The sequence below is a fragment of the Ursus arctos genome, unplaced genomic scaffold (assembly GCF_023065955.2).
Source record: "Ursus arctos isolate Adak ecotype North America unplaced genomic scaffold, UrsArc2.0 scaffold_19, whole genome shotgun sequence".
NCBI lineage: Eukaryota > Metazoa > Chordata > Mammalia > Carnivora > Ursidae > Ursus > Ursus arctos.
The window spans coordinates 52,854,766-52,881,965 of NW_026622863.1; the positions used below are offsets into that span (position 1 = coordinate 52,854,766).

General features: G+C 43.5%; 3 protein-coding genes across 3 annotated transcripts; 1 reads left to right on the forward strand and 2 right to left on the reverse strand.

The window, feature by feature from the left end:
* Positions 1 to 1,266: 1,266 nt before the first annotated feature.
* LOC125283308 (olfactory receptor 5-like) lies at positions 1,267 to 2,241 on the forward strand. Its single transcript, XM_048223988.1, has one exon. The coding sequence runs from the start codon at positions 1,267 to 1,269 to the stop codon at positions 2,239 to 2,241; it is 975 nt and encodes a 324-aa protein (XP_048079945.1).
* A 7,856-nt stretch (positions 2,242 to 10,097) lies between these two features.
* LOC125283307 (olfactory receptor 5-like) lies at positions 10,098 to 11,042 on the reverse strand. Its single transcript, XM_048223987.1, has one exon. It carries the CDS (start codon positions 11,040 to 11,042, stop codon positions 10,098 to 10,100), a length of 945 nt encoding a protein of 314 aa, XP_048079944.1.
* An 8,992-nt stretch (positions 11,043 to 20,034) lies between these two features.
* LOC113249390 (olfactory receptor 5-like) lies at positions 20,035 to 20,973 on the reverse strand. The gene has a single exon (XM_026490909.3). It carries the CDS (start codon positions 20,971 to 20,973, stop codon positions 20,035 to 20,037), a length of 939 nt encoding a protein of 312 aa, XP_026346694.3.
* Positions 20,974 to 27,200: the final 6,227 nt, after the last annotated feature.

Genomic DNA, 27,200 nt, shown 5'->3' on the forward strand with positions numbered 1-27,200 from the left:
TTCAGCCACACTGGCTCTTACTGTCCTTGAGGATGCTGAGCCCCTTCCTGACTTAAGGTTTCTACACTTGCTTTTCCCTGTTCTGCCCCAAATGCTTTTCCATCTGCTCAATATTCAGCTCAGTCCTCCACGCACTGCAAGGATCCTGTCTTGCTTTCTCCTTCGCATTTACCCATTAAGATTTATTTCCATATTCATCCTTTTGTTTGCTTCATCTATTCCTCAGTACCAAGAATATGAATTTTTAAAGTTCACAATCATTGGTTTTGTTCACTGTTTGATTTCAGGCACCTCGTGCGTAGTACATACTCAATAAATAGTTGCTATTTCATTTACATGATAAATGATAAGTCAGAAATAATTACAAATAGCATATTCTCTGCGTGCCAGTCACCTAAAAATCACCCCAAATGCCCAGAGTTAATGGCAGAGGCAAAGGACCCCTACTTCTATAACTCTGTCCTTTTGGACCAGTTACTCAGTACCTATGAGCCTCAGTACAGTTGTGTAGGAATGGGTAAAACCATGCTGTTTTTGTAGGGTCGTGAGCATTAATCATCTCCATGTGTTTAAAAAGTGCAGCACAATATAGGGGCATATAAGTGATGTTAACACATGTATTTTCTTTCCTTAAAAAAAGAACGTGCTCTTTCTGGAAGGGGTCATTTTTAGAACTACTCATGGAGTAAATTACTCATTGGTCTTTCTCAGAAAAACCATTATTGGTGGTACTTTTCTCTAATAAGCAAAGGCAAATTTCCTCCAGAAATTCCACGAGTTAAAAGAGATGTACATCTCAGAAGAAAGGACATGTGATTCTTCGTTTATTTAGAATAGTGCACACAACCATTTAGATCCTGGGAAACTTTTCAAGAAGGAAGGAAGGAAGGAACAGGAATGAAGGAAGAAGGGAAGAAAGAAGGAAGGGAAGAAAGGAGGGAAGGAGGGAAGGAAGAAATCCAACCTAGAGAAGACCACTTAAAGTCATCAAAAGAAAAGAAAGAACGATCATAGCTCTCACCTCCACTTTACAGACAAGAGAACTGAGGCTCATAAAGGTAGTCTTGCCGAAGATCACAGATTTGCCAAGTACAGGTGGAAGTTTTTCGATTCCAGTTTTGCGAGTTTCCAGCTCACCGGTCCCCCGCCAACAGTCAGCCTACAGCACGTCCAGCGGCTCTCGGGGCCCCTGATGCTCTTCCTCTTCTACCATTTCACTCCCGCCTGGATCATGGTCTCCACTAACCTATTTCTTTCTTCACTTAGATGGAGAGGTATCTGGAGTCGGGCAACATGTCCAGAGTCCAGGAGTTTGTCTTGCTGGGCTTGTCCGCCAGGCTGGGCACGAGGGGCATCCTGTTTGCCGTCTTCCTGACCCTCTACCTGCTGACGCTCCTGGAGAACACGCTCATCGTCTGTCTCATCTGCAGCCACAGCGAGCTCCGCAAGCCCATGTACTTCTTCCTGGGCAACCTGAGCTGCCTGGAGATGTGCTATGTGTCAGTGACCATGCCCAGCCTGCTCGTGGGGCTGAGGTCCAGCCCCTGCCATGTGTCTTTCACTGCCTGCATAATTCAGCTGTTTTTATTCATCGCTCTAATTAGTACCAAGTGCACCCTCCTGGCCTCCATGGCCTATGACCGCTACGTGGCCATCTGCCGCCCACTCCACTACCCACTGCTCATGAGGCCCCAGGTCTGCCTGGGCTTGGCCATGACTTCATGGCTTGGGGGATTGCTGGTCTCGGTGGTCAAGACATCTTGCATCGCCAGCCTGTCCTACTGCGGCCCCAACGTCCTCAACCACTTCTTCTGTGATGTCTCCCCTCTGCTCAACCTATCGTGCACTCACGTGGCCCTGACCGAGCTGGTGGACTTCATCTCCGCCGTCGTCATCTTCTGTGGGTCATTACTGGTTGCGCTGGCCTCCTACGTGGCCATTGGCAGGACTGTGCTCCGCATGCCATCAGCTGCCACCCGCCGCAAAGCCCTCTCCACCTGCGCCTCCCACCTGCTGGTGGTGGGCACCTTCTACGCGGTGGTCCTCTTCATGTACTCCCGCCCCAGCCGCATCAACTCCACGGACCTCAGCAAGGTGCTGTCAGTCGTCTACACGGTGGTCACGCCCATGTGCAGCCCCGTCATCTACTGCCTGCGGAACAGGGAGGTCCACACGGCGCTGCAAAAAACTCTCCACTCGCGCTGGGTCTCTGCAGTGACAACCGACCTTGCCCACTCCTGATTTTAAGAGAACAAATGATGGTCACAGAGGGGAGGGGGGTGGGGGGGCGGGTTAAGCAGGTGATGGGGAGGAAGGAGGGCACTTGTCGTGATGAGCACCCGGTGAGGCATGGAAGTGTTGAAACAGTCTATTGCACACCTGAAACTAATATTACACTGTATGTTAACTGTACCGGAATTTGAATAAATCTTAAAAAAATAAATTCTCACAGCCAAACACACACACACAAGCTCAAAGGCAAAGAGAAACCTGGAGGAAAATATTTGCAACATAATGTATAAAGATGTTCTTAAATGAGAAGAATAAGAATACTCCAAGAGAAAAACAAAAGAAAAATGGGCATGAACAGGAAAGTTATTGAAAGAAACAATGTGACTGATGGTCTACAAAAAAAAAAAGTGCAACCTTTCTAGTAACCCAAGATATGTAAGTTTAATGCGAAGATAGCAATTTACTCCATGCCTCCTGAAAAATATTATGAAAAATACTGTCATTCAAAACGTATGTACAAGAATATGTTTATTGCAAAATTGTGAGATTCGGAATAAACGTTATTTTACTGGAAATTATCGGAAATAATTCAAATGCCCACCAACGGGATGTTATTTAAGTATATTACGTTGTATCCCTACTATGAAATAACATGCATCCATTGAAGAGATTAAACTAGACCACTGATATCTACTAGATACTGTGGTGGGGAGGTGGTCTGTTGCTGAGTTCAAGATGAAAAAGTACTCAGCCATCAGAAGGAACGATTACCCAACATTTGCAGCAACATGGATGGAACTGGAGGACATTATGCTAAGTGAAATAAGTCAAGCAGAGAAAGACAATTATCATATGATTTCACTCATTTATGGAACATAAGGAATAGCAGGGAGATTGGTAGGAGAAGGAAGGGAAGAATGAAGGGGGGTAAACAGAAGGGGGAATGAAGCATGAGAGACTATGGACTCTGGGAAACAAACTGAGGGCTTCAGAGGGGAGGACGTAGGGGATTGGGATAGACTGGTGATGGGTAGTAAGGAGGGCACGTATTGCATGGTGCACTGGGTGTTATACGCAACTAATGAATCATCGAACTTTGCATCAGAAACCAGGGATGTACTGTATGGTGACTAACATAACATAATAAAATTTTTTAAAAAAAAGAAAGAAAAAGCAGTATGTGAATATGTCAACATGTTGTGAAACAGTAATGATAAAGCCACTAATTGCAATAGTTATTCATGTTAGCACATACCTAGAAGGAATCAGAAAGGGTATATACCAAACAGTTTTTAGGCGTGTGACCCCAGGAAACCCATATTTTCCATTTTATATATTTGAATATTTAGCAATAACCTTTTATGGCCTTTATAATTGAATAAATAAACGTATTATAGGAGAAAATAGAAATTCAAAGAACGACCTTCTATGGATGACTTACTCATCACACTAGTGCATCTTAAATTTATTTTAAATTTATTTTTACTTTTCCCCGCTTTATTGAGATCTAATTGGCATAGAGCATTGTGTAAATTTAAGGTGTACAATGTGTTGATTTTAACCATTTATATATCATGCATACTTTAAATTCTTAGTTTAAGTAATAAAAATTCATGTTGACAATATCTCAAGGGAAATGAGCATGTTCTGGTGTTCTTTGTGACCGTATAGACCTGGTGCGTTTAATTTTTTTTATTATTTTTTTCTTTTTAAAGATTTTATTTATTTATTTGAAAGAGAGAGAGACAGCCAGCGAGAGAGGGAACATAAGCAGGGGGAGTGGGAGAGGAAGAAGCAGGCTCCCCCGCTGAGCAGGGAGCCCTATGTGGGGTTCGATCCCGGAACGCTGGGATCACACCCCGAGCCAAAGGCAGATGCTTAACGACTGCGCCACCAGGCGCCCCACAGCCATTGCCATTTTATCTTTGTGCTGTAGCTACTGAGATAGTTGTTAATGTTCTTCGTCAGTGATTCCAGCCCTCTACCTGCCAGGGACATGTAGGATTGCACTTTCTGGGCTCTTGGTGGCTGGGTAGGGTCACGTGGGTGGGCGAAGTCATGTGAATGCTTCTGGCCACCAACCAGTTATGTCACTTTCAGGCCAGAGCACTGAATTCCTGGTGTGAGACCTCCCGATCTCTTTCTTCTGTCTTGCATGGTGACTGACAAGGTTCAGAAAGGGGGGTGCTTCTCCCACCTGAGTTCCTGACCATGGTTGGCGGAATCCTCCCCACCTGCCAACCTTCAGTGGACATGGAACAGGAGCAGTTGGTGAACATTTATTAAATTAAGTCACGAAGATTTCAGGGTTATTGTTGTCATACAATTAACCAGTCTTTCCAGCAAAATACAAAACTATTCAGACATGTGGACAAAGGTAGCTAATCGATGTGTTTAACATTTTTTGCAATAACCGTAAACTAAAAATTACCTATATTTATCCATAGGTAAATGGCTGAATCTGCTATGAGTACTATGCCTTCACAAACCTTTATTTCTTCTTCTTCTTTTTTAATAATAATTTTTATTATGTTAGTCACCATACAGTATATCCTTAGTTTTTGATGTAATGTTCCATGATTCATTGTTTGAATATAACACCCAGTGCACCATGCAATACGTGCCCTCCTTAATACCCATCACCAGCCTGTCCCGATCCCCCACCTCGCTCCCCTCTGAAGCCCTCAGTTTGTTTCTCAGAGTCCACAGTGTTTCATGGTTCATTCCCCCTTCTGTTTACCCCCCTTCATTCTTCCCTTCCTTCTCCTACCGATCTTCCTGCTATTCCTTATGTTCCATAAATGAGCGAAACTGTATGATAATTGTCTTTCTCTGCTTGACTTATTTCACTTAGCATAATCTCCTCCAGTGCCGTCCATGTTGCTGCATATGTTGGGTAATCATTCTTTCTGATGGCTGAGTAATATTCCATCGTATATATGGACCACATCTTCTTAATCAGTCATCTGTTGAAGGGCATCTTGGCTCCTTCCACAATTTAGCTATTGTGGACAATGCTGCTATGAACATTGGGGTGCATATGGCCCTTCTCTTCACTACGTCTGTATCTTTGGGGTAAATACCCTGTAGTGCAATTGCTGGGTCATAGGGTAGCTCTATTTTTAACTTTTTGAGGAACCTCCACACTGTTTTCCAAAGTGGCTTTACCAACTTGCATTCTCACTAACAGTGTAAGAGGGATCCCCTTTCTCCACATCCTCTCCAACATTTGTTGTTTCTTGCCTTGTCCATTTTTGCCACTCTAACTGGCGTAAGGTGGTATCTCAATGTGGTTTTGATTTGAATTTCCCTGATGGCTAATGATTTTGAACATTTTTTCATGTGTCTGTTAGCCATTCATATGGAAAAGTGTCTCTTCATATCTTCTGCTCACTTTTTGATCTGATTATTTGTTTCTCATGTGTTGATTTTGAGGAGTTCTTTGTAGATCTTGGATACCAGTCTTTTATCTGTAGTGTCATTTGCAAATATCTTCTCCCATTCCGTGGGCTGCCTCTTAGTTGTTTTGACTGTTTCCTTGGCTGTGCAGAAGCTTTTTATCTTGATGAAGTCCCACAAGTTCATTTTTTCACCAGAAAAGGCCCCAAATCGCCAAGGAATTGTTGAAAAGGAAAAACAAAGCTGGGGGCATCACGTTGCCAGATTTCAAGCTATACTACAAAGCTGTGATCACCAAGACAGCATGGTACTGGCACAAAAACAGACACATAGACCAATGGAACAGAATAGAGAACCCAGAAATGGACCCTCGGCTCTTTGGGCAACTAATCTTTCACAAAGCAGGAAAAAACATCCAGTGGAAAAAAGACAGTCTTTCCTAATAAATGGTGCTGGGAAAATTGGACAGCTCCATGCAAAAGAATGAAACTTGACCACTCTCTCACACCATACACAAAGATAAACTCCAAATGGATGAAAGACCTCGATGTGAGACAGGAATCCATCAAAATCCTAGAGGAGAACATAGGCTGTAACCTCTTTGATATTGGCCACAGCAGCTTTTTTCATGACACATCTCCAAAGGCAAGAGAAACAAAAGAAAAAATGAACTTGTAGTTCATTTAAATTTCTTTATTTTTAAATAAATAAATAAATAAATAAATAAATAAATAAATAAATGTATATATATAAATTTGTCGCATTTTCAGCCTTACAGCCACACTGTGAGGGAGATACGTGTGACAAAGAGTCTTATCATCTACCAACATCACTCCTTCTGCCTTTAGTAATAGATCTGCCAGTTTATTTTTTAAATTTCTTTATTATGTTCTGTCAGCCACTGTATAGTACATCATTAGTTTTTGATGTAGTGTTCAGTGATTCATCAGTTAAGTATAACACCCAGTGCTCATCACAGCGTGTGCCCCCCTCAATACCCATCTCCCTGTTATGCTGTCCCCCCATCCCCCTAAAGCACTAACTGGGGGTGTCTGGGTGGCTCAGTTGGTTAAGCGGCTGACTCTTGGTTTTGGATCAGGTCACGATCTCAGGGTCCTGGGATCAAGCCCCATATGGGGCTCTGCACTCAGCGGGGGCTCTGCTTGTGGATTCTCTCTCTCCCTCTCCCTCTTCTCCTTCCCTGCTCATGCTCTCTCTCTAAAATAAATAAATCTTTAAAAAATATATTTAAAAAACAAGAAGCACTAACTGTTCCCGCTGCCTTCATGCTGTTTGGCTTGAGAAGAGCAAATCCTAGTTCTGGGTTAAGGAACAAGTGGAACAGACCTAAACCTGACCCGCAGCCTGAAGCAGAACACCGCCAGTAAACCAGAGATCCACAAACCAGGAAAAAATAATGTGTGCTATTGAAGTCACTGAAAAAAAAATTTTTTTGTTGTTTGCTTGTTACATAGCAGTATTGTAGCAATAGCTGATTGATACAACATCATATTGGTTAGGTGATGGGTTCAGCCGAAAAATAGTTGCTTAAACAGGATAGAACTAATTTCTCATCAGTGTCACAGCATGGATTTGGGGGTGATAAGACAGTCCAAAATGTCAAAGAACCTGAGTCCCCCTATCTTGTTCCACCATTCTCAGCATGAAGTCAGGGTCCAGTTCCAGCCATCATGTCTGTATTCCAAGCAGAAGGGGAGAGAAAAGGAAGTACAGGAAAGTGTCTTTCCCCTAAAAAGCATAACCTAAAACTTTGTCCAGCACATATTCATATGACCGCACATAGGGACGAGAGAAGGGCTGGGAAACCTGGTTTTCTGGGTGGCTATGTTTCCAGCTGCGATCTGGCAGATCTATTACTAAAGGCAGAAGGAGTGATGTTGGTAGATGATAAGACTCTTTGTCACACGTATCTCCCTCACAGTGTGGCTGTAAGGCTGAAAATGCGACAAATTTATATATAGGGCTTTGCATAGGGTCAGGAATTCGGCAAATACCCTGTAGGCAGCAGGTATAATAAAAGTCATGAATCTTTGGAAGTATGGAGGTGGTGAAGATTTCACTTCTCTTCAGTGAATTGTTCACTTATTTATTCCACCAAATTCACTGAGCAGCTAGCATGTACCAGGCATTGTTCTGAACAACTGGCATCGCTGAACAGGAGTGATGGGGTCCATGCTTTTGCAGTGCTCCTGTTGTGGTCTGTGTATTCTCACTTGTGTGAAGTGAGAGCCACAGAAGAATGGAAAGAGGAGCGAGGCATTTGTGCCTCAGTATCAGGACGATTAGGGGACACTCCATAACAAAGGCGCCAGATGTGACAGACCTGAAATGTCTACGTGATTTTGAGTCTAGGGTGGCTGAAACCGGGACAGAATGGGACCTTGAAGTCCTAGTTAAGGAGGTTCAGCTCTGTCTTGTGGACACAAAAGACAGAGATTCAAGTGATTTTTTTAATTGAAAAATATGTTTTTATTACAAAAGCAATGCACGCTTGCCACAATAAAAAATTGACAAAGTACAACAAAATGAAAATGAAAGGAAAGCCCTCCCAAGATCTTCCACGTAACGGCAATCACCATAAACATTTTTATAGAATTGACTTTCAAAGTCTTTCCTATATCCATGTGTACACACACTGCATTGAAACATTAAACTGTAGTTATGTTGTGCATGTCATTTCGTAACCCGAGCTTCCCACATCACAGTGTATAACTGACATCTGTCATGGCAGTAAATGTACTTACAGGACTTGTTTTTCATGACACCTTAGGATCCCATTGTGTGGCCATGCTGCAAATTATTTTGACTACGCCTGCATTGCCAAATATAATTTCCTCCCAATAGTTATCAGTTAAAAGCACGAGGGGCACCTGGGTAGCTCAGTCAGTTGAACATCTGACTCTTGATTTCAGCTCAGGTCTTGAATTCAGGATTGTGAGTTCAAGCCCTGCATTGGGTGTAGACCGTACTTAAAAAAAAAAAAATATATATATATATATATATATATATATATATATATATATATATACTTAAAAAAATTAAAGATTTACTTAAAACTTTACTCCAAAATTTTACCTTTTCATATATAAATATGTCAGCCCTCCATGTCAGTATAAAGAGATAGAATTAATTCTTTTTTTAAAAAAATAGCTTCGTAAGATTTCACAATATGGAGTCACCATAACATTCAGCCGTTATCTTATTGATGAATATTCACATTCTTTCCAGTTTGGGTCATTTAAAACAAGGCTACAATAAACATCCTTATATACATATTTTTACAGACCTTTGATTTACCTATGAGGTATTCATAAAAGTGTAGATGTTGAGTCAAAGTGTAGGCACAATTAAAGTTTTAATTGATGATACCATGTTGCTCTTCAAGAAGGTTCTAACAATTTGTGTCACCAGCAGTAATATACGACAGAGGGTGCCCACTTCCCCAAGGAGCTCTAGGTGTGAACAATCATGTGAATTTTTCCTGATTGGATATAGTGATGGCATAGTTTATTGTATTAGCATTTTTGCTGAATACCAAGGATGTGTTTGGAGTCATTCATTTGCCTTACCTCATCTACAAATTGCCATTTACAACTGCCCTCCCTATGCTGACAGCCTTGTATTTTAAAAGTAAGGTATTGAATGCTTGGGAAAATAGCAGTGATGGTTCTTTTTTTAAAAAAATTTTTATAATAATTTTTTATTATGTTATGTTAGTCACCATACAGGACATCCCAAGTTTTTGATGTAAAGTTCCATGATTCATTAGTTGTGTATAACACCCAGTGCACCATGCAATACGTGCCCTCCTTAATACCCAAGTGATGGTTCTTTAAAAAGTTAAACATAGAGTTACCATTTGACTCAGCAGATCCACTCCTAGGCATATACCCAAGAAAAATAAAAACATATCCACACAAAAAGTTGTACACAAATGTTTACAGCAGCATTATTCTTAATAACCAAAAAGTGAAAACAACCTAGATATCCATCAATTGATGAATGGGTAAATAATAAATGGCGTATCCATACAATGGAATATTATTCGGCCATTAAAAGGAATGAAGTACCGATGTACCTACATCATGTATACGCCTCAAAAATAATACTCTAAGTGCAGGAAGCCACACAAAAGGCCACATATTATATTGTTTCATTTATACAAAATGTCCCACACAGGCAAATCCATACAGAAAAAGATTTGCAGTTTCTTAAGGCTGGTGTGCTGGGTTTGGGGAGTGACTTCTAACGTGCACGGGGTTTTCTTGGTAGTGATGAAAACATTCTGGAATTAGATGGTGGTGATGGGTGCACAGCTTTGTGAATATACTAAAACCCACTGAATTGCACATTTTGAAGTGCGAAGTGTATGGCATGTGAAATATATGTCAATAAAAATGAAACGTATTGATAACCTGAGATCTCCCCATGCCCTGGTCAGCAGGTCAGCCTCGGGACCAGTATAGGGTTCTACGGAATGCTGCCTGGACCTCCCTGTTCCGCAGGCAGTAGATGACGGGGTTGCACATGGGTGTGACCACCGTGTAGATGACTGACAGCACCTTGTTGAGGTCCATGGCTTCTATGCGGCTGGGACGGGCATAGATGAAGAGAGTGGCCGCGTAGAAGATGCCCACCACCACCAGGTGTGATGCACAGGTGGAAAAGGCCTTGTGACGGGCAGCGGCTGATGACATGCGGAACACAGCCCTCCCAATGGCCACATAGGAGGCTATGGCCACAAGGAGGGAACCCCAGAGGATGACAATGGCAGAGATGAAGTCCACCATCTCGGTCAGGGCCACGTGAGTGCAGGACAGGTTGAGCAGAGGGGAGACATCACAGAAGAAGTGGTTGAGGACGTTGGGGCCGCAGTAGGACAGGCTGGCGATGCAAGATGTCTTGACCACCGAGACCAGCAATCCCCCAAGCCATGAAGTCATGGCCAAGCCCAGGCAGACCTGGGGCCTCATGAGCAGTGGGTAGTGGAGTGGGCGGCAGATGGCCACGTAGCGGTCATAGGCCATGGAGGTCAGGAGGGTGCACTCCGTGCAGATGAGGGAGATGAAGAAGAAGAGCTGGGTCATGCAGGCTGTGAAGGAGATGTGGAAGGGTCCAGTCCACAGCCCCACGAGCAGGCTGGGCATGGTCACTGACACGTAGCACATCTCCAGGCAGCTCAGGTTGCCCAGGAAGAAGTACATGGGCTTGCGGAGCTCGCTGTGGCTGCAGATGAGACAGACGATGAGCGTGTTCTCCAGGAGCGTCAGCAGGTAGAGGGTCAGGAAGACGGCAAACAGGACGCCCCTCATGCCCAGCCTGGCGGACAAGCCCAGCAAGACAAACTCCTGGACTCTGGACATGTTGCCCGACTCCAGGGACCTCTCCATCTAAGTGAAGAAAGAAATAGGTTAGTGGAGACCATGATCCAGGCGGGAGTGAAATGGTAGAAGAGGAAGAGCATCAGGGGCCCCGAGAGCCGCTGGACGTGCTGTAGGCTGACTGTTGGCGGGGGACCGGTGAGCTGGAAACTCGCAAAACTGGAATCGAAAGACTTCCACCTGTACTTGGCAAATCTGTGATCTTCGGCAAGACAACCTTTATGAGCCTCAGTTCTCTTGTCTGTAAAATGGAGGTGAGAGCTATGATCGTTCTTTCTTTTCTTTTGATGACTTTAAGTGGTCTTCTCTAGGTTGGATTTCTTTCTTTCAAACCCCACGTTGGGTATAGCGATCACTTTAATAAATAAATAAGCTTTAAAATTTTTTTTATATTTTATTACATTATGTTAGTCACCATACAGTACATCTCCAGTTTTTGATGTCAAGTTCCATGATTCATTAGTTGCGTATAACACCCAGTGCACCATGCAATACGTGCCCTCCTTACTACCCATCACCAGCTTTAAAAAAATTTTAAAAATAAAATGTAAAAATCTAATCATCAAGAGAAAATCTGATCACCAGAAAAAAGTTAAAAGTCACAAACTGGAAAAATATTCCTGCAATACAGATGAGTAACAAGGGATCCCTACATAGGATCTACAAAGAAATTGGTCAATTAATATGCAAAATAATTTTTTCCATAGAAAATTCGGGAAAAGGCCTGCAAGTATACCTCCCCAAAGAGTTTCATCACTCAAAGCATGGAAATATGCTAATCTCATTAGGAGCCAAGGAAATGGAAATTAAAACCAACATTAGATAACACTTCCCATCCATGGAATTGACACAAATATACATGTCTGAAAATATTAAGTTTAATAATGAGAACTTTCATACACGGCTGCTGGGAGTCCGAATCGTATGCTCATTTCAGAAAATAATTTCGCATCATGTAGTAAGTTTTAAGGTGTGAGCATGTCCCAGAAATTGTATGTCTAAGCATATATCCAGGGTAAGTACTGTTCACAGCAGCACTGTTTTACCAGCAAAAAAGATTAAAAAAAAAAAAACCACCAAAACCCTGTAAACATCCCAAGAGCCCAGCAGCGTTGATAAATAAATAGTGATCTCATTATATAATGGAATACTATTCTGTAAATAAATGAATGAATCAGACCCACCTTTGATGCTATGAATAAATCAATCTCAGAAACGTTATATTGAACAAAAAAAAAGTTACATAAGTGTGCAGATTTAATTCCATTTACATAAAGGTCGACTGTGCAAAAATTTTTAAGAAATAGATTGTTTGGGGATGCAAAGTCACATGGCCAAAGAAGATAAGAAAATAATGAGCCCCAAATTCAAGAAGGATACTTCTTACCAGTGAGGAGTGGTCTAGGAAGGGCACACAGGGGCTTCAAAGATAAACAGTCATGTTCTTAAAATAACTAACGAGTACGAGGGAGTCATTGCATCTTTATTTTATTTTATTATTCTACCTCTTATGTAAATTCCGATATAGTCAATGTGCAGCATTATAGTAGCTTCAGGTGTACAATGTAGTGATTTATGGAAGCAGCCCAAGTGTCCATCGGCTGATGAATGGATAAGGAAGATGGGGCCAAGAGCCGCCCCCTCCACTGACCCGCCAGCCAGGCCGGCCACGCCACGTGATCTTACTGCTAGTACTGACCTGATGCATCTCCTTTAGGAGCCTCAGTTTAAAACACACTGTCATTCAGGTTAAGAGAAGGGCTTTGGGATCAGACGGAGACTGGTTCCAGCCCGGGCTCCGTCCCTGCCCTAGACCAGGACTCTGACTTCCTGACCCCCGTGTCTCCATCTGCAGCAGGGACCCTGTCACACTGTCATGGGGATTAAATCTCAGGTAGTCTCCACGGCCCGGGAGTGCTGGCACCCCACAGGTGACTTGCAGGAGGGAGAGCTTTTCTGGTCTTCTCTTTTTTTCTTTCCCAAATCAAGTGAACTTGTTTTCTTACCTCTCGGCTAACGTGACACAGGTCCTGCTTTTCTTTTCTAAAGGAGACTCTGGGGGCCAAAACTTGTCCGCTTCTGCCCCTGGACATGAGTGAAGACGCCAGGAACTTGAAGAGGTGGCCAGTCAGTTCAAGGACGTCAGAGAGGTTTGGAAGAAGCTGTCTTTGTCCTGAGCAGTGGGTTCACCCGCCTCTCTCCATTTCGGCACCCTGTGTTCTCTGAGCTGCCAAGAGAACTCTGTCCGTACAGCCAGCCGCAAGCAGAAGGGCCAGTTTAAATCCAAGAGATGGACCTTAGGGGGCTGTCCTAATCTCTGTGGATTTAGAGGGAAGACGGAAGTGAAAACTTCTCATGAATTGTGCCAGGGCTTGGGAAGGTGGCTCGATGCCAAGGTTGCTTCCAAGTCCAGTCTCACGCAGTTTGGAGCCCGTAATAGATGTGAGATTGTGTGTGGGACACTGGCATTGCCACGCTGAATGAGACATAATTCCTGCTCTCGAGTTGCTCCCAGGAGCCTGAGGGATAATGACCCCGAGCAGACATTTACACATACGATAGTGAGAGATGAGCAACCTGAGGGTGTTCAGAGACGGGGAACCTGGAGGTTTGGGGATACAGCAGGGGGGAGGTCGGAGCTCAGTCTCAGAAGTATTACGAGATCACCTCTGCCTGAAGCAAGACAAAAAACGGATAGCTAGAGCATTCTAACAGCTCATACAGAAAGTTGAAATACCCTTTCCTCACTGCTGGAGATTTTAGCTGCCAGACTTGGCATTTAATATTAAGCATTCTATGCACGAAACACACTTTTCCCTCTAGGCTATGGATTGCCCACTAAATAGGTCTCTCCATTCCCAGAATGCCCAATGCAAATCTGGAGGGAGAACTCTCAAATTCCATTTTCTCCTTTTTCTGTTCTCCTTTTGTGTGATCAAATGACATAGACAGATTTAAAAGTAATGTGTTATATGCAACTAATGAATCATCGAACTTTACATCAAAAACCAGGGATGTACTGTGTGGTGACTAACATAATATAATAAAAACATATTAAAAACTAAACTAAAATAAAAGTAATGTGCCCATAACTACAACATAGCATTCTTTCAGAAACAGTAAAACCTTGGTCTATAATATGCTGCAGTGAATAAACAACACAAAATATTTTTGAGCTAATGTGTGACCCACATTCTCTCCAGTGTGTCCTCTGCTCCTCCCCTCTTTTAAGGGAACGAAGATTAAAATACTTTAACTCACTCGTACGTGTACTTGCATAGCTTTATTCTAGACACACAAACACAACACAATGCATTTTGCACATCTGTGCCCATGTCGGTCCTTCTGTCCAGACAGCCCTTTCCTTCCCCTCCGGATGAAATCTCACTCATCTCTCAAGCTCATGCTCACCTCCTTAGAGAAGCTCTCACCCACGTTTCCTTCCCAGACACCAGGAATGAACCCTTTCCTCCCTCCTGAGGGGGAAGTGTGCGAGATAAACACGGCTTGATCCCCAGGAGGTATCCAGGAATTTGATTGAACGCCTGGGCTCCAACCCCACTTGGAGAAATGTCCTGGGAATCTGGAGCATGAGAATCTGAATTTGAATTCCTGCTCTATCATTCAAAGGCTGTGTGACTTGGACCTCCCTGAGTCTCCATGTCCCCATCTATAAAACGGTGACGATGATGGTTCCCTGGAAGAGTTCTCATGAAGATTAAGCTAATCAGTGCTTGTAAAGCACCTAGTACGATGCCTAGTACCTACTAGGAGCTCGTGAGTGGTAGCTATTGATTGCTATTACTGATACCTGTCTAATGAAGATCACATACACGTCTCAGAGATGATGTAAAAATTAAATTAATAGAGACATGTACAGATCCAGCACAGTCATGGAAACACGGCAGCCAGTGAATGTTAATTCTTTCCCTTAAGTCTAACTCCTGCTTCGCTCCTGACACTAATAAAGCTCTTAGTACCTTTATTATAAGTCCTTATTTACTTTCTCCTGGCACCACTAAACTGTGACCTCATTCAGAGAAGGGACTCTGTCTCTTATTTCTGTATTCTTCGCAATGAAATGTTGGTTGATTTGCGGGGGGGGAGGCTAATACCTGGACCCTGACCCTGACAACGATTTTCTTTTTTTTTTCCTTTTTTTAAATTTTTTTAAATGATTTTTTATTATATTATGTTAGTCACCATACAGTACATCCCCGCTTTCCAATGTATAGTTCGATGATTCATTAGTTGCGTATAACACCCAGTGCACCATGCAATACGTGCCCTCCTTACTACCCATCACCGGTCTATCCCATTCCCCCACCCCCTCCCCTCTGAAGCCCTCAGTTTGTTTCTCAGAGTCCATAGTCTCTCATGCTTCATTCCCCCTTCTGATTACCCCCCTTTCTTTATCCCTTTCTTCCCCTACCGATCATCCTAGTTCTTATGACAAAGTTTTTCTTAAAAGAAATCGTTTTAACTTTGGAATAGTTGATCATGGACCATATAGGGATGTGTGGTCAGAGGGACATGGTGAAGGGAAGGAGAAAAGTCTGGAAAAGGAGTGGCCCATAACGGGCCCTGATGTATTTTCCAAGTCCTTTACTAATGGATATTTGTGGAGTTGTCCAGGTTTTGCTAGTGCAAACACTGCTTCCGTAGATATCCTGGCGTGCTTATGTTTGCCCACGTATAGAAATAGATCTATAAGCTACATGTAAGGAAGCAGAATTATTGGTCAATACACAATTAACAATCTTATACACATTACAAAATTACCATCTGAAAATACTGCATGGATTGACATTCCCATCAAGGTCATCCACGAATATGTGTTTGTTACCCCTTTAATTGTACTTGTTCTCTTAAATTGTCTCCATTTTTTAGAACTCACGGATGAAGAATAACACTACTCTTTCTGTGTACACTTGTGTGTTTAGCAGTGATATGGCCGAATCAGGAGCATGCCGCTAAACTACATCTCCCAGCATCCCTTGCACTTCGGTATGACCATGTGACTCATTCCTGGCCAATGCAGTGTGGGCAGCAGTGATGCATATAAATCCAGACCTGGCCCTTCAAACCCTGGGTGATGCCTCATTCTCATTTCCTCTCCCTCTCTCTGTCCCTGCCTGTCTACAGATAAAATTTTAAGTGGGGCACCCCAAGGCTCTGGAGGATAACAGGTACTATAAGGAAGGACTCTGGGTCCCCGGGCAGCTGCAGGAGGGCCAGCACCCCTTGGCAAGCCGCACTGAATTATGGTGCAGATGAGACATAAACCTCAGCATTGGGGGTGCTGAGATCTGGGGCGTCTATAACAGTAGCAGAGTGCACCGTGCTGCCCTTTACGATCCTCTTAGGCTCACGTCTTGCTCCAGCCATGGACACAGGCTCTGATGAGCTCCACACAGGTAACTGGAGAGCACGGAATCTCCAGTCTACGCCCAGTGTCTCTTTCAACAGGACCCAAAAGAAGAAGACCCACAGGAACCCACTCAGCTCTCGTGGATCTGCAGCTCATAGGGCCAGGTGTATAAATACACTGTGATCCAAGGCGAGAGAAGGAAAAGGTACAAAAACTGGGGAAAACAAGGGAAATTATTATTATTTGCAGGTAACATGATTATTTGCACAGAAAAGCCTGAGGAATCTATGAACACATGATAGAGCCAAAACATGAGATTATGAAGATTGTGGGATACAGGACGAATGCACAGAAACCAGTTTTGTTTCTAAATACTAGATGTGGCAGTTGGAAAATAAATTTACAGAAAGATTAAGTATACAAAAGTATCGAAAACATTAAATACATGGGAATAAATTTAAGGAAAGATTCACACAACCTCTACAGTAAAAATCTGAAATATTGCTGACAGGACAGCTACAGGTTAAAAGTGCTAAATATGGGAGCAACCGAAGAGTCCACCCTGAGATGAATGGATACGGACGAGTGTGGTGTACACATGTACACACACGCCCCCCCAGACATACACGCTGGAATATCATGCAGACATTGAAGCAAGATGAGATCATGTCAACATAAACGGACCCGGAGGGTACGACGCTAAGTGAAATAAGTCAGTCTGAGAAAGACAAATACCATATGATTCCATCCCTGTGTGGAATCTAAAAAATAAAAAGGAATAAATAAACAAACAAAAAGCAGACTCAGAGCTGCAAACACCGAGATCAAATTGATGGTTGCCAGAGGGGAGGCGTGGGGGATGGGCTAAATGGGTGAAGGGCAGTGGGAGGCACAGGCTTCCAGTGACGCCATGCGTACGGCTGGGGGATGAAGGGTACAGCATGGGGAATATGGTCAATGGTATTGGAATAGGTTGTATAGTGACAGGTGGCAGCCACACTCGTGGTGAGCACAGCAGAATGTTTGATCTTGTGGAGTCACCATGTTGTACCTGAAACTAATGTGACACAGGTCAGCTACACTCAAAAAAAATTTCAAGTGCTACATAAATGGAAAGGTATACTGTATTTATGATTTGAAAGACTCAGTGTTGTCAAAAATGTCAATTCTCTCCCAAAATGATTTCTAGACTCAATCCAATTATAATTATAATCTAAGGAGACATTCTTTATAAAAATGCATAGCTGAATCTAAAATTTATATGGTAACGTAAAGAACCTAGAAGAGCCAAAACTACCTTAACAAAGAACATAGTGGGAGAACTTAAAATTCCTGACATTAATTCTTACAGTAACACTCCGGGAATCAAGACAACTTCCTATTGGTGAAACTATAAACAAATAGATTGATAGAGAATAAATAAGGAGCTTAGAGATAGAGCCACATTATCAGGAAAACATAAATCAACACCACAGTGAGATACCACCTCACAGCAGTCAGAATGGCTCCAATTAACAAGTCAGGAAATGACAGATGTTGGCGAGGATGTGGAGAAAGGGGATCCCTCTTACACGGTTGGTGGGAATGCAAGCTGGTGTAGCCACTCTGGGAAACAGTATGGAGGCTCCTCAAAAAGTTGAAAATAGAGCTACCCTACGACCCAGCAATTGCACTACTGGGTATTTACCCCAAAGATACTGATGTAGTGATCTGAAGGGGCACCTGCACCCCAATGTTCATAGCACCAATGTCCACAACAGCCAAACTGTGGAAATGCCCAGATGTCCATTGACAGATGAATGGATAAAGAAGATGTGGTGTCTATGCACACTGGAATATTCCTCAGCCATCAGAAAGAACGAAAGCTTACCATTTGCAATGATGTGGATGGAACTAGAGGGTATAATGCTAAGCAAAATAAGTCAGGCAGACAAAGACAATTATCATATGACTTCACTCATATGTGGAATTTAAGAAGCAAAACAGATGAACATAGGAGAAGGGAAGGAAAATAAAATATGATCAAAATAGGGAGGCAAACCATAAGAGACTCTTAACTATACAGAACAAACTGAGGGTTGCTGGAGGGGAGGTGGGTGGGGGATGGGGTAAGTGGGGGATGGGCATTAAGGAGGGCAGGTGATGTAATAAGCACTGGGTGTTATAGGCAACTGATGAATCACTAAATTCTATTCCTGACACCAATACTGTATTACATGTTAACTAAATTGAATTTAAATAAAATATTTCAAAAAAAGAAAAAGAGCCACCTTTTTATGCTCCATCTGATTTTTGACAAAATTGCCAATGCAATTTAATGGGAGGGTCTTTCCAACAATCATTTTGGTAAAGCTGGATTATTATGGAAAAAATAAAGCTCAACTTCTACCACAGACAGACAGACACACACACAGAGATGTTTTGAGTGGCATCATACACACCAATTAGACAGCTAAAAGTACGAACCTTCTAGGAGATGGTTTTATGTGATCGGGAAATGGCAAATTTTGTTAGGATGTAATAAGTAATAACTGTAAATTTAAATATTGATAATCTAGACTTCACCAAAATTGAAAGCTTCTCTTTATTAAAACTATTTGGTCTCCTGGGTGTCTCAGTTGGTTTAGCATCTGCCTTCAACTCAGGTCGTGGTCCTGGGGTCCGGCATGGGGCTCAGTGTGGAGTCTGCTTCTCCCTCTCCCTCTGCCCCTCCCCACTGTTTGTGCTCTCTCTCTCTCTCAAAGAAGTAAATGAAATCTTTTTTAAAAAGGCACTATTAAGAATGCATATAGGTTGGATGCCTGGGTGACTCAGTTGGGTAAGCATCCAACTCTTGACTGGCGCTTGAGTTATGGCCTCAGGTGGTGAGGTCGGGCTCCGCACTCAGCAGGGCGTCTGCTTGAGTCTCTGTCTCTCTCTCCCTCTGCCCCTCCCCCCGCTCACATGTGCATGCACTCTCTCGCAAATAAATAAATAAGTAAATAAATAACTAAATAGTAAAATCTTTTTAAAAGGAATATGGGTAGGTAGTAGCTAGTAGCAAAGGGATAGGGAAGGGATTGACGCGAAAGCCCTGTCTTAAATTTATTTAGCATATGTGTATCGGCCCTTATCACCATGTCAAAGATATAAATCTATTTCCTTTTATTTAGTAGCTCCAATGTTTATCTCAGAACAAATACAATTATTTAATCCATCCATTTTGGATGGGTATCAGGTTGTTTCTGTTTTTTTTCATTACAAAGATGCTGTGAATATCTCTGTATCTTTTATCTATCTCTACTTGTGGGGACATACAGAAACACTTGGTAAGTGTTTGTCATTCTAGGAATCAAATGATGGGGTTGTTAAATTTGCATTTCTTGGTTTACTAATAAAGTGGACCATGCTGTCATGTGAGTTACCAGTCCCTTATCATTCATCTTTGATGACTTGCTTTCTCATAGACATTGGTCACTTTTCCCATGGGTAATTCAGATTTTGTTCTTGACTGAAACGAACTCATTGTTTATTAGATGGGAAACGTAGTCCTTCAGTTGTTCTTTTGCCTTTCTGTGTCATGGTTGGAATTTCGTGGCCATGGCAGATCTTCAATCAGGAGACAAGAGGTCCAATGATCCAAGACTGCAGTCAAGGCCAGTGGAGAGTTTTCCGAAGCGCCACATGGACCTCCCTGTTCCGCAGGCAGTAGATGACGGGGTTGCACATGGGTGTGACCACCGTGTAGACGACTGACAGCACCTTGTTGAGGTCCATGGATTTGATGCGGCTGGGACGGCAGTAGATGAAGAGGGCTGCTGAGTAGAAGATGCCCACCACAATCAGGTGGGAGGCGCAGGTGGAAAAGGCCTTGCGCCGGGCAGCGGCTGACGGCATGCGGAGCACGGCCACCCCGATGGCTGAGTAGGAGGCCAGCGCTACCAACAGTGTTCCACAGAAGATGACGATGGCAGAGATGAAGTCCACCAGCTCGGTCAGGGCCACATGGGTGCAGGACAGGTTGAGCAGAGGAGAGACATCACAGAAAAATTGGTTGAGGATGTTGGGGCCACAGTACGACAGGCTGGCGATGCAAGACGTCTTGACCACCGAGACCAGCAGTCCCCCAAGCCATGAGGACATGGCCAAGCCCAGGCAGACCTGGGGCCTCATGAGCAGTGGGTAGTGGAGTGGGCGGCAGATGGCCACGTAGCGGTCATAGGCCATGGAGGCCAGGAGGGTGCACTCCGTGCAGATGAGGGAGACGAAGAAGAAGAGCTGGGTCATGCAGGCTGTGAAGGGCACGTGGAAGGGTCCAGTCCACAGCCCCACGAGCAGGCTGGGCGTGGTCACTGACACGTAGCACATCTCCAGGCAGCTCAGGTTGCCCAGGAAGAAGTACATGGGCTTGCGGAGCTCACTGTGACTGCAGATGAGACAGACGATGAGCGTGTTCTCCAGGAGCGTCAGCAGGTAGAGGGCCAGGAAGACGGCAAACAGGACGCCCCTCATGCCCAGCCTGGCGGACAAGCCCAGCAAGACAAACTCCTGGACTCTTGTCATGTTGCCCGACTCCAGGGACCTCTCCATCTAAGAACAAATACATCTACAATATATTTTGCACACCCTTCTCTTTATATCTTGCCTTCCTGTAGATCCAGCCATTATATCACCTGAGTAAATGAAATAAACTCGTGTCTGCATTCTCTGCCTCCATTCTTGCTCCATTTCTGCACAGCTGCTGGTAGGGTCTTTCAAAATCATAGATCATATAAGGTTACTCCTCGGCTTAAAGCCCTCGACACATTCCCATTATCCTTAGAATAAACATCATGTGTCCTCCCATGGCTCTCAAGCCCCCAATTTTCTGATCCTTGCCAGTTACTTCAGCTTTAACTCATGTCATGGCTGCTTTTCTCACACCCACTGGGGCCCCATGGGGGCCCTTTTACCTCCTCAAATGCTCCGAGGTCCTTCCAGCCTTAAATAATCCCCATACAAAGTCCCTTCTTTCTGAAACAGCCTTCTCCCCATTCTTGCTTTTCCCATTTCTGGGAACCCTTGACATCCTTGGCAGGAGTTTCTTGTTGCCTTAGCCTTAGACAATCCCCTATCAAAATCCCCTATCCTGTGTCATTATTCTTAGCCCTGCAACCCATTCCTTCCTTCCACCGTGATTGTTACTCATTTTATTTATTTCAAACTACTTGCACAAACTGGTGGTTGTCAGAGGAGAGTGCGGGGTGGGGGGACGGGAGAAATAGGTGAAGGGAAGTAAGGAGAGTGCTTGTGGTGAGCACTGAGCAATGCATGGAAGTGTTGGACCAATTTATTGTATGCCTGACACAAATATAACCCTGGGTGTTAATACTACTGGGATTTAAATGAATGAATGAATGAATGAAATTACTTGCATGTTTGTTCAGTTATGCATTGTCTCTCCAACTGGATTGTGAGCCTCTTGAGAAAGAGACGGAGTCTGTCTCACTCAGAGCTCTCACCTCAGAACCTAGCAAAGGAGTGCACTGCCCAGTACAGCACAGGTTCTCCACATGCTTATTCGAAGCACGGAGGACCAGACGTGGACTTTCAGGCATCACACTCCCCAGCAGGTGCTGAGAACCAGACGATGACCGGACCCCCAGCCCCAGGGACGATGAGTCCAGGGAGGCCTCGGAAGAAAACACTAGCCACAGGGGAATGGAACAGGCAGTGAGACCTTTTAAGTCCCCATCCTCAAATACACAAGAGGAAGGTAGCCATTTCTTTTTTCATCTTACTGCTTTCGCTTTTTGTATTGTTGTTGTCCACGTTACATATCACAACAAAGGGAAGGTTTTCCTTCTGGTTCAAAGCAGGAAATGGTCATTGTTCCCAAACAGTGGACTGTCACCATCTAGTCCAGAATGTGAATGAGCAGTGCCTTCTCCGAAGATCACTGAGGTTCTCAGAGGCTATGAGCACAAACTGAGGACACTGGGATTTTTTTTTTTTTTCCCAAACCAGTTCTGCCTGATTTTACCACCTACCAGTGCCCCGTATGAGGCTGCAGTGTTTGTGACACGTGCCCCTGGTCTGTTTGAGAGCTACCCGAGTCCATTCTGTCCCGGAACCTCCCCTGGCACGGCCGAGCAGCTATGCCTATCCCAACTATACGGCACAGATGACGTCTGCTTCAGTCCTACCCTGGCTTCTGCCTTTTACAGGGACCTCCTTCAGAAGGAAACGACATACCTCTGAATCCTGGACATGCCCCTTCCTCCCTAAGAGGTCTCTGAGCCGGTCACTTACCTCTCTGAGCCCTAGTCAGCTCACAAATAAATCCTGGGGTTCTGACTGCAGGGAACACTGGCATTGATCAACATTTACCAAATGCCAAATGTTGTGTCAGGCGATCTTCGCTGTATTTTATCCCCCTCACGGCGCTGAGAAGGAATCATCAATGATCCCATCTTACAGATGTGAAAACTACGGATCCAAGAGTCCGTTTGTTTCCCCGAGGCCTCCCAGCAGTAAGTAGTAAAATACAGACTCAGCTTCGCAGGTCGGCTGACCCCATGACTCGTGGCATTTGGGGTAATATTTTCATTTTACTTGTTTGGAAACACATTGGCAAAGAGAAAAAGAAAATTATCCTTCTACTCTAGGAAGGGAAAGTTAGGACTGGAAGGACCATTTGAAGGTACTAAGTTTGACAGCCTCGTTTTTTATGGGAAGGAACTGAACACCTAGACAGGTGAAGGGTTGTGGTTGATGTCATGATTTCCTAGTTAAAATGGATTTGAGGGGTGCCTGCATGGCTCCGTTGGTTAAGCATCTGCGTTTGGCTCAGGTCATGATCCCAGGGTCCTGGGATCGAGTCCCGCATCAGGCTCCCTACTCAGCGGGGAGTCTGCTTCTCTCTCTCCCTCTGCTGCTCCCCCCTCTCGCTCTCTCTCTGTCAAATAAGAAGATAAAAACCTTTTCAAAAATCGATTTGAGTTTCCCAAAATACCAGATGTCAAGTGGCTGCAGCTAGACCTGTCTTGGGATCCCGGACAAAGAGTCTGTAGGTAGGATCCAATTTCACCGTGCCATTCACCTGTGAAGAAAGCTGTTTCAGCCCCATTTTACTGATAAAGAATCAGAGGCGTAGAAAGTATGAGGCATTGCTCAACTGACGTCAGTCGGTGATGGAGGTGGTGCTCCCCGCAGTTTGACTCACAGATGACGGTCTGCACCTTGGAACCAGAGTTGCCTGGGTCCTTCACCACGTGGGGTCAAACTCCCCTGATGACACTTCTAACCTCAGAGAAGATCGAATGCAGCAACGAGGTGAATACACTCACTGCTCGGGTGAGGTCTGTTCGGTTCAGTCCAGTAGTGGTCGCAGCTGTGTCCAGTCCTGACACAGGCACCCCCCTTCTGCCCACGGCATCCCCGCACCCAGGAAGCTCGCTGTGGTCCTGGGTGGGACTCCAGTCAAGCCCATCCAGTGGAGGGGATGGTGGAGCTCCCACAGGTGCTGAACAAGAACTCCCCCACTGACCTCTCCTCCTCGTGTCCACCCCCGATAGATTCTTCTCTTCCCTGATCCACTTTCTCTGTGCTCCCGCTTCTGTTAATAATCCCTCTCTTTGTCCCTGTACCACACTTACCTGGGCTGTGAAGTATCCCAAGGGTCAGACGTCACAGCCAGGCACCTTAGATGCCAAGAGGTTTTGCTTTGTTTTGTTTTGGTTTTTTTTGCTTATCTTACATAAGAACCAATCAATTTAATTTCAAAGGTCACTTTGGAATTCTCCAGCCCGGAATCAGAGTGCACAGTGACTATTCAGTGTTTGTGTCTCATACCATAAGCATTTATCAAACACCAGCAATGTAGTGTGCACAGCGGGAATATGGAGGCAAACAAGATAAGCCCCCCCCCCCCGAGGAGTTTCCTACCCGATTCTTTTTGTTTTTAATGTTTTTTTATTCTGTTAGTCACCATACAGTACATCCCTCGTTTCTGATGTAAAGTTCGATGATTCATTAGTTGCGTATAACACCCAGTGCACCATGCAATACGTGCCCTCCTTACTACCCATCACCAGCCTATCCCATTCCCCCACCCCCCTCCCCTCTGAAGCCCTCAGTTTGTTTCCCAGAGTCCATAGTCTCTCATGTTTCATTCCCCCTTCTGATTACCCCCCTTTCTTTATCCCTTTTTCCCCCTACCGATCTTCCTAGTTCTTATGTTCCATAGATGAGAGAAACCATATGATAATTGTCTTTCTCTGCTTGACTTATTTCACTTAGCATTATCTCCTCCAGTGCCTCCATGTTGCAGCAAATGTTGAGAAATCGTTCTTTCTGATAGCTGAGTAATATTCCATTGTATATATGGACCACAACTTCTTAATCCAATCATCTGTTGAAGGGCATCTCGGTTCCTTCCACGATTTAGCTATTGTGGACATTGCTGCTATGAACATTGGAGTGCATATGGTCCTTCTCTTTACTATGTCTGTATCTTTGGGGTAAATACCCAGTAGTGCAATGGCTGGATCATAGGGTAGCTCAATTTTTAACTTTTTAAGGGACCTCCACCCTCTTCCAGAGTGGCTGCAGCAACCTGCATTCCCACCAACAATGTAGGAGGGATCCCCTTTCTCCACATCCTCTCCAGCAATTGTTTTTTCTTGCCTTGTTAATTTTTGCCATTCTAACTGGCGTAAGGTGGTATCTCAGTGTGGTTTTGATTTGAATTTCCCTGATGGCTAATGATTTTGAACATTTTTTCATGTGTCTGTTGGGCATTTGTATGTCCTCATTGGTAAAGTGTCTGTTCACATCTTCTGCCCATTTTATGATTTATTTGTTTCTCACATATTGAGTTTGAGAAGTTCTTTGTAGATCTTGGATACCAGTCTTTTATCTGTAGTATCATTTGCAAATATATTCTCTCATTCCGTGGGCTGCCTCTCCTTGGCTGTGCCAAAGCTTTTTATCTTGATGAAGTCCCACAAGTTCATTTTGTCTTTTGTTTCTCTTGCCTTTGGAGATGTGTCATGAAAAAGGCCGCTGTGGCCGATGTCGTAGAGGTTGCTGCCTATGTTCTCCTCTAGGATTTTGATGGATTCCTGTCTCACATCGAGGTCTTTCATCCATTTGGAGTTTATCTTTGTGTATGGTGTGAGAGAGTGGTCAAGATTCATTCTTTTGCATGTAGCTGTCCAATTTTCCCAGCACCACTTATTGAAGAGACTGTCTTTTTTCCACTGGATGTTTTTTCCTGCTTTATCAAAGATTAGTTGCCCAAACATCCGAGGGTCCATTTCTGGGTTCTCTATTCTGTTCCATTGGTCTATGTGTCTGTTTTTGTGCCAGTACCATGCTGTGTTTGTGATCACAACTTTGTAGTACAGCTCGAAATCTGACAACGTGATGCCCTCAGCTTTGTTTTTCCTTTTCAACAATTCCTTGGTGATTTGGGGCCTTTTCTGGCTCCACACAAATTTAAGGGCTGTTTGTTCCAGCTCTTTGAAAAATGTCCTCGGTATTTTGATCGGGATAGCATTGAAAGTGTAGATTGCTCTGGGTAGCATGGACATTTTAACTATGTGAATTCTTCCGATCCATGAGCATGGAATATTTTTCCATCTTTTTGTGTCTTCTTCAATGTCTTTCAAGAGTGATTTGTAGTTTCTAGACTATAGATCCTTTATGTCTCTGGTTAAGCCTAGGAGCACTGCAGTAAGTAACAGCATAAAGAAAATGTCTGCAAAAGATTAAGTTTATGGTCTTGACCAAGTCTGATATGAGGGAAATAATAATATCCCCATGTGTTATTGGTAATTTTGGAATAGCCTCTACAAGGACAACAGCAAATTTTTTTATTTTTGCTTTTATAGATAACTAGTAAATGCAAATTACTACGCCAATGAGACCATAGTCCATGTCACTGATACCAAAGAAAGCCAAATTAATATACCAACATGATACCATTTTGAGAAATCTATTCAGGAAACATAAAAAATTGATAATCTGTATTTAGAATCCAGTGAACACAGGTGAAAGCAGATATTTGATGTCTCATACAAACTCAGTGCACCACAAAACTTACATGATCAAACCTGTATTAACAACCATTTCGGTGTGAGAAAATTATTACATTAAAACTACCATACCATTTAGAGAAATTCAGAAATATTGAAAAATGAAAAAATGTGATGTCCAATATTCGTTTCCAAATAGAGCTGGGGAGAAGTATGTGAGGTACAGAAAAACAAGTCCACGAGTTTATAATTGTGAAGACTTGATGATGGATACATGGTACTCGTTATAGTGTTGCCTGATTTTACATGTTTGAAGTTCTGTCATGTTTGCAATGATTTTTTTTTGATGCAAATATTTTTATTTCCCACAAGGGGGCCAACAAAACACTGCGAGGTTCATCTGATAATGTACAACAATCTACATTAATAATGATGAAACAAAACAAGCTGCCATTTATATTCAACCAGTATGAATCGCAGCATGTGAAAAGCACAACCAACAGACCGCCCCGATGATACATAGTAACTAATCGTCCTTCCAGAATATAGTGGGAGTGCCAGCCCGGAAGCAGCCATCCATGGGAGCTTTTTTTTTTTTTTTAAAGATATTTGTTCATTTGATTTAAATCTCTTGCAAGATAGTCCATCATTAGGGAAATTTCCTAATGAAATAAACAAGTGGAAGAACTTGAGAAATACGGATTGCAACACAAGTGAATATTACATGTTGCTAGTGGAAATGTTAGCAATGGGGCAAATGCCTATTAAGTCTTCTAGGGCCATTCAGTTCAGTGTTCA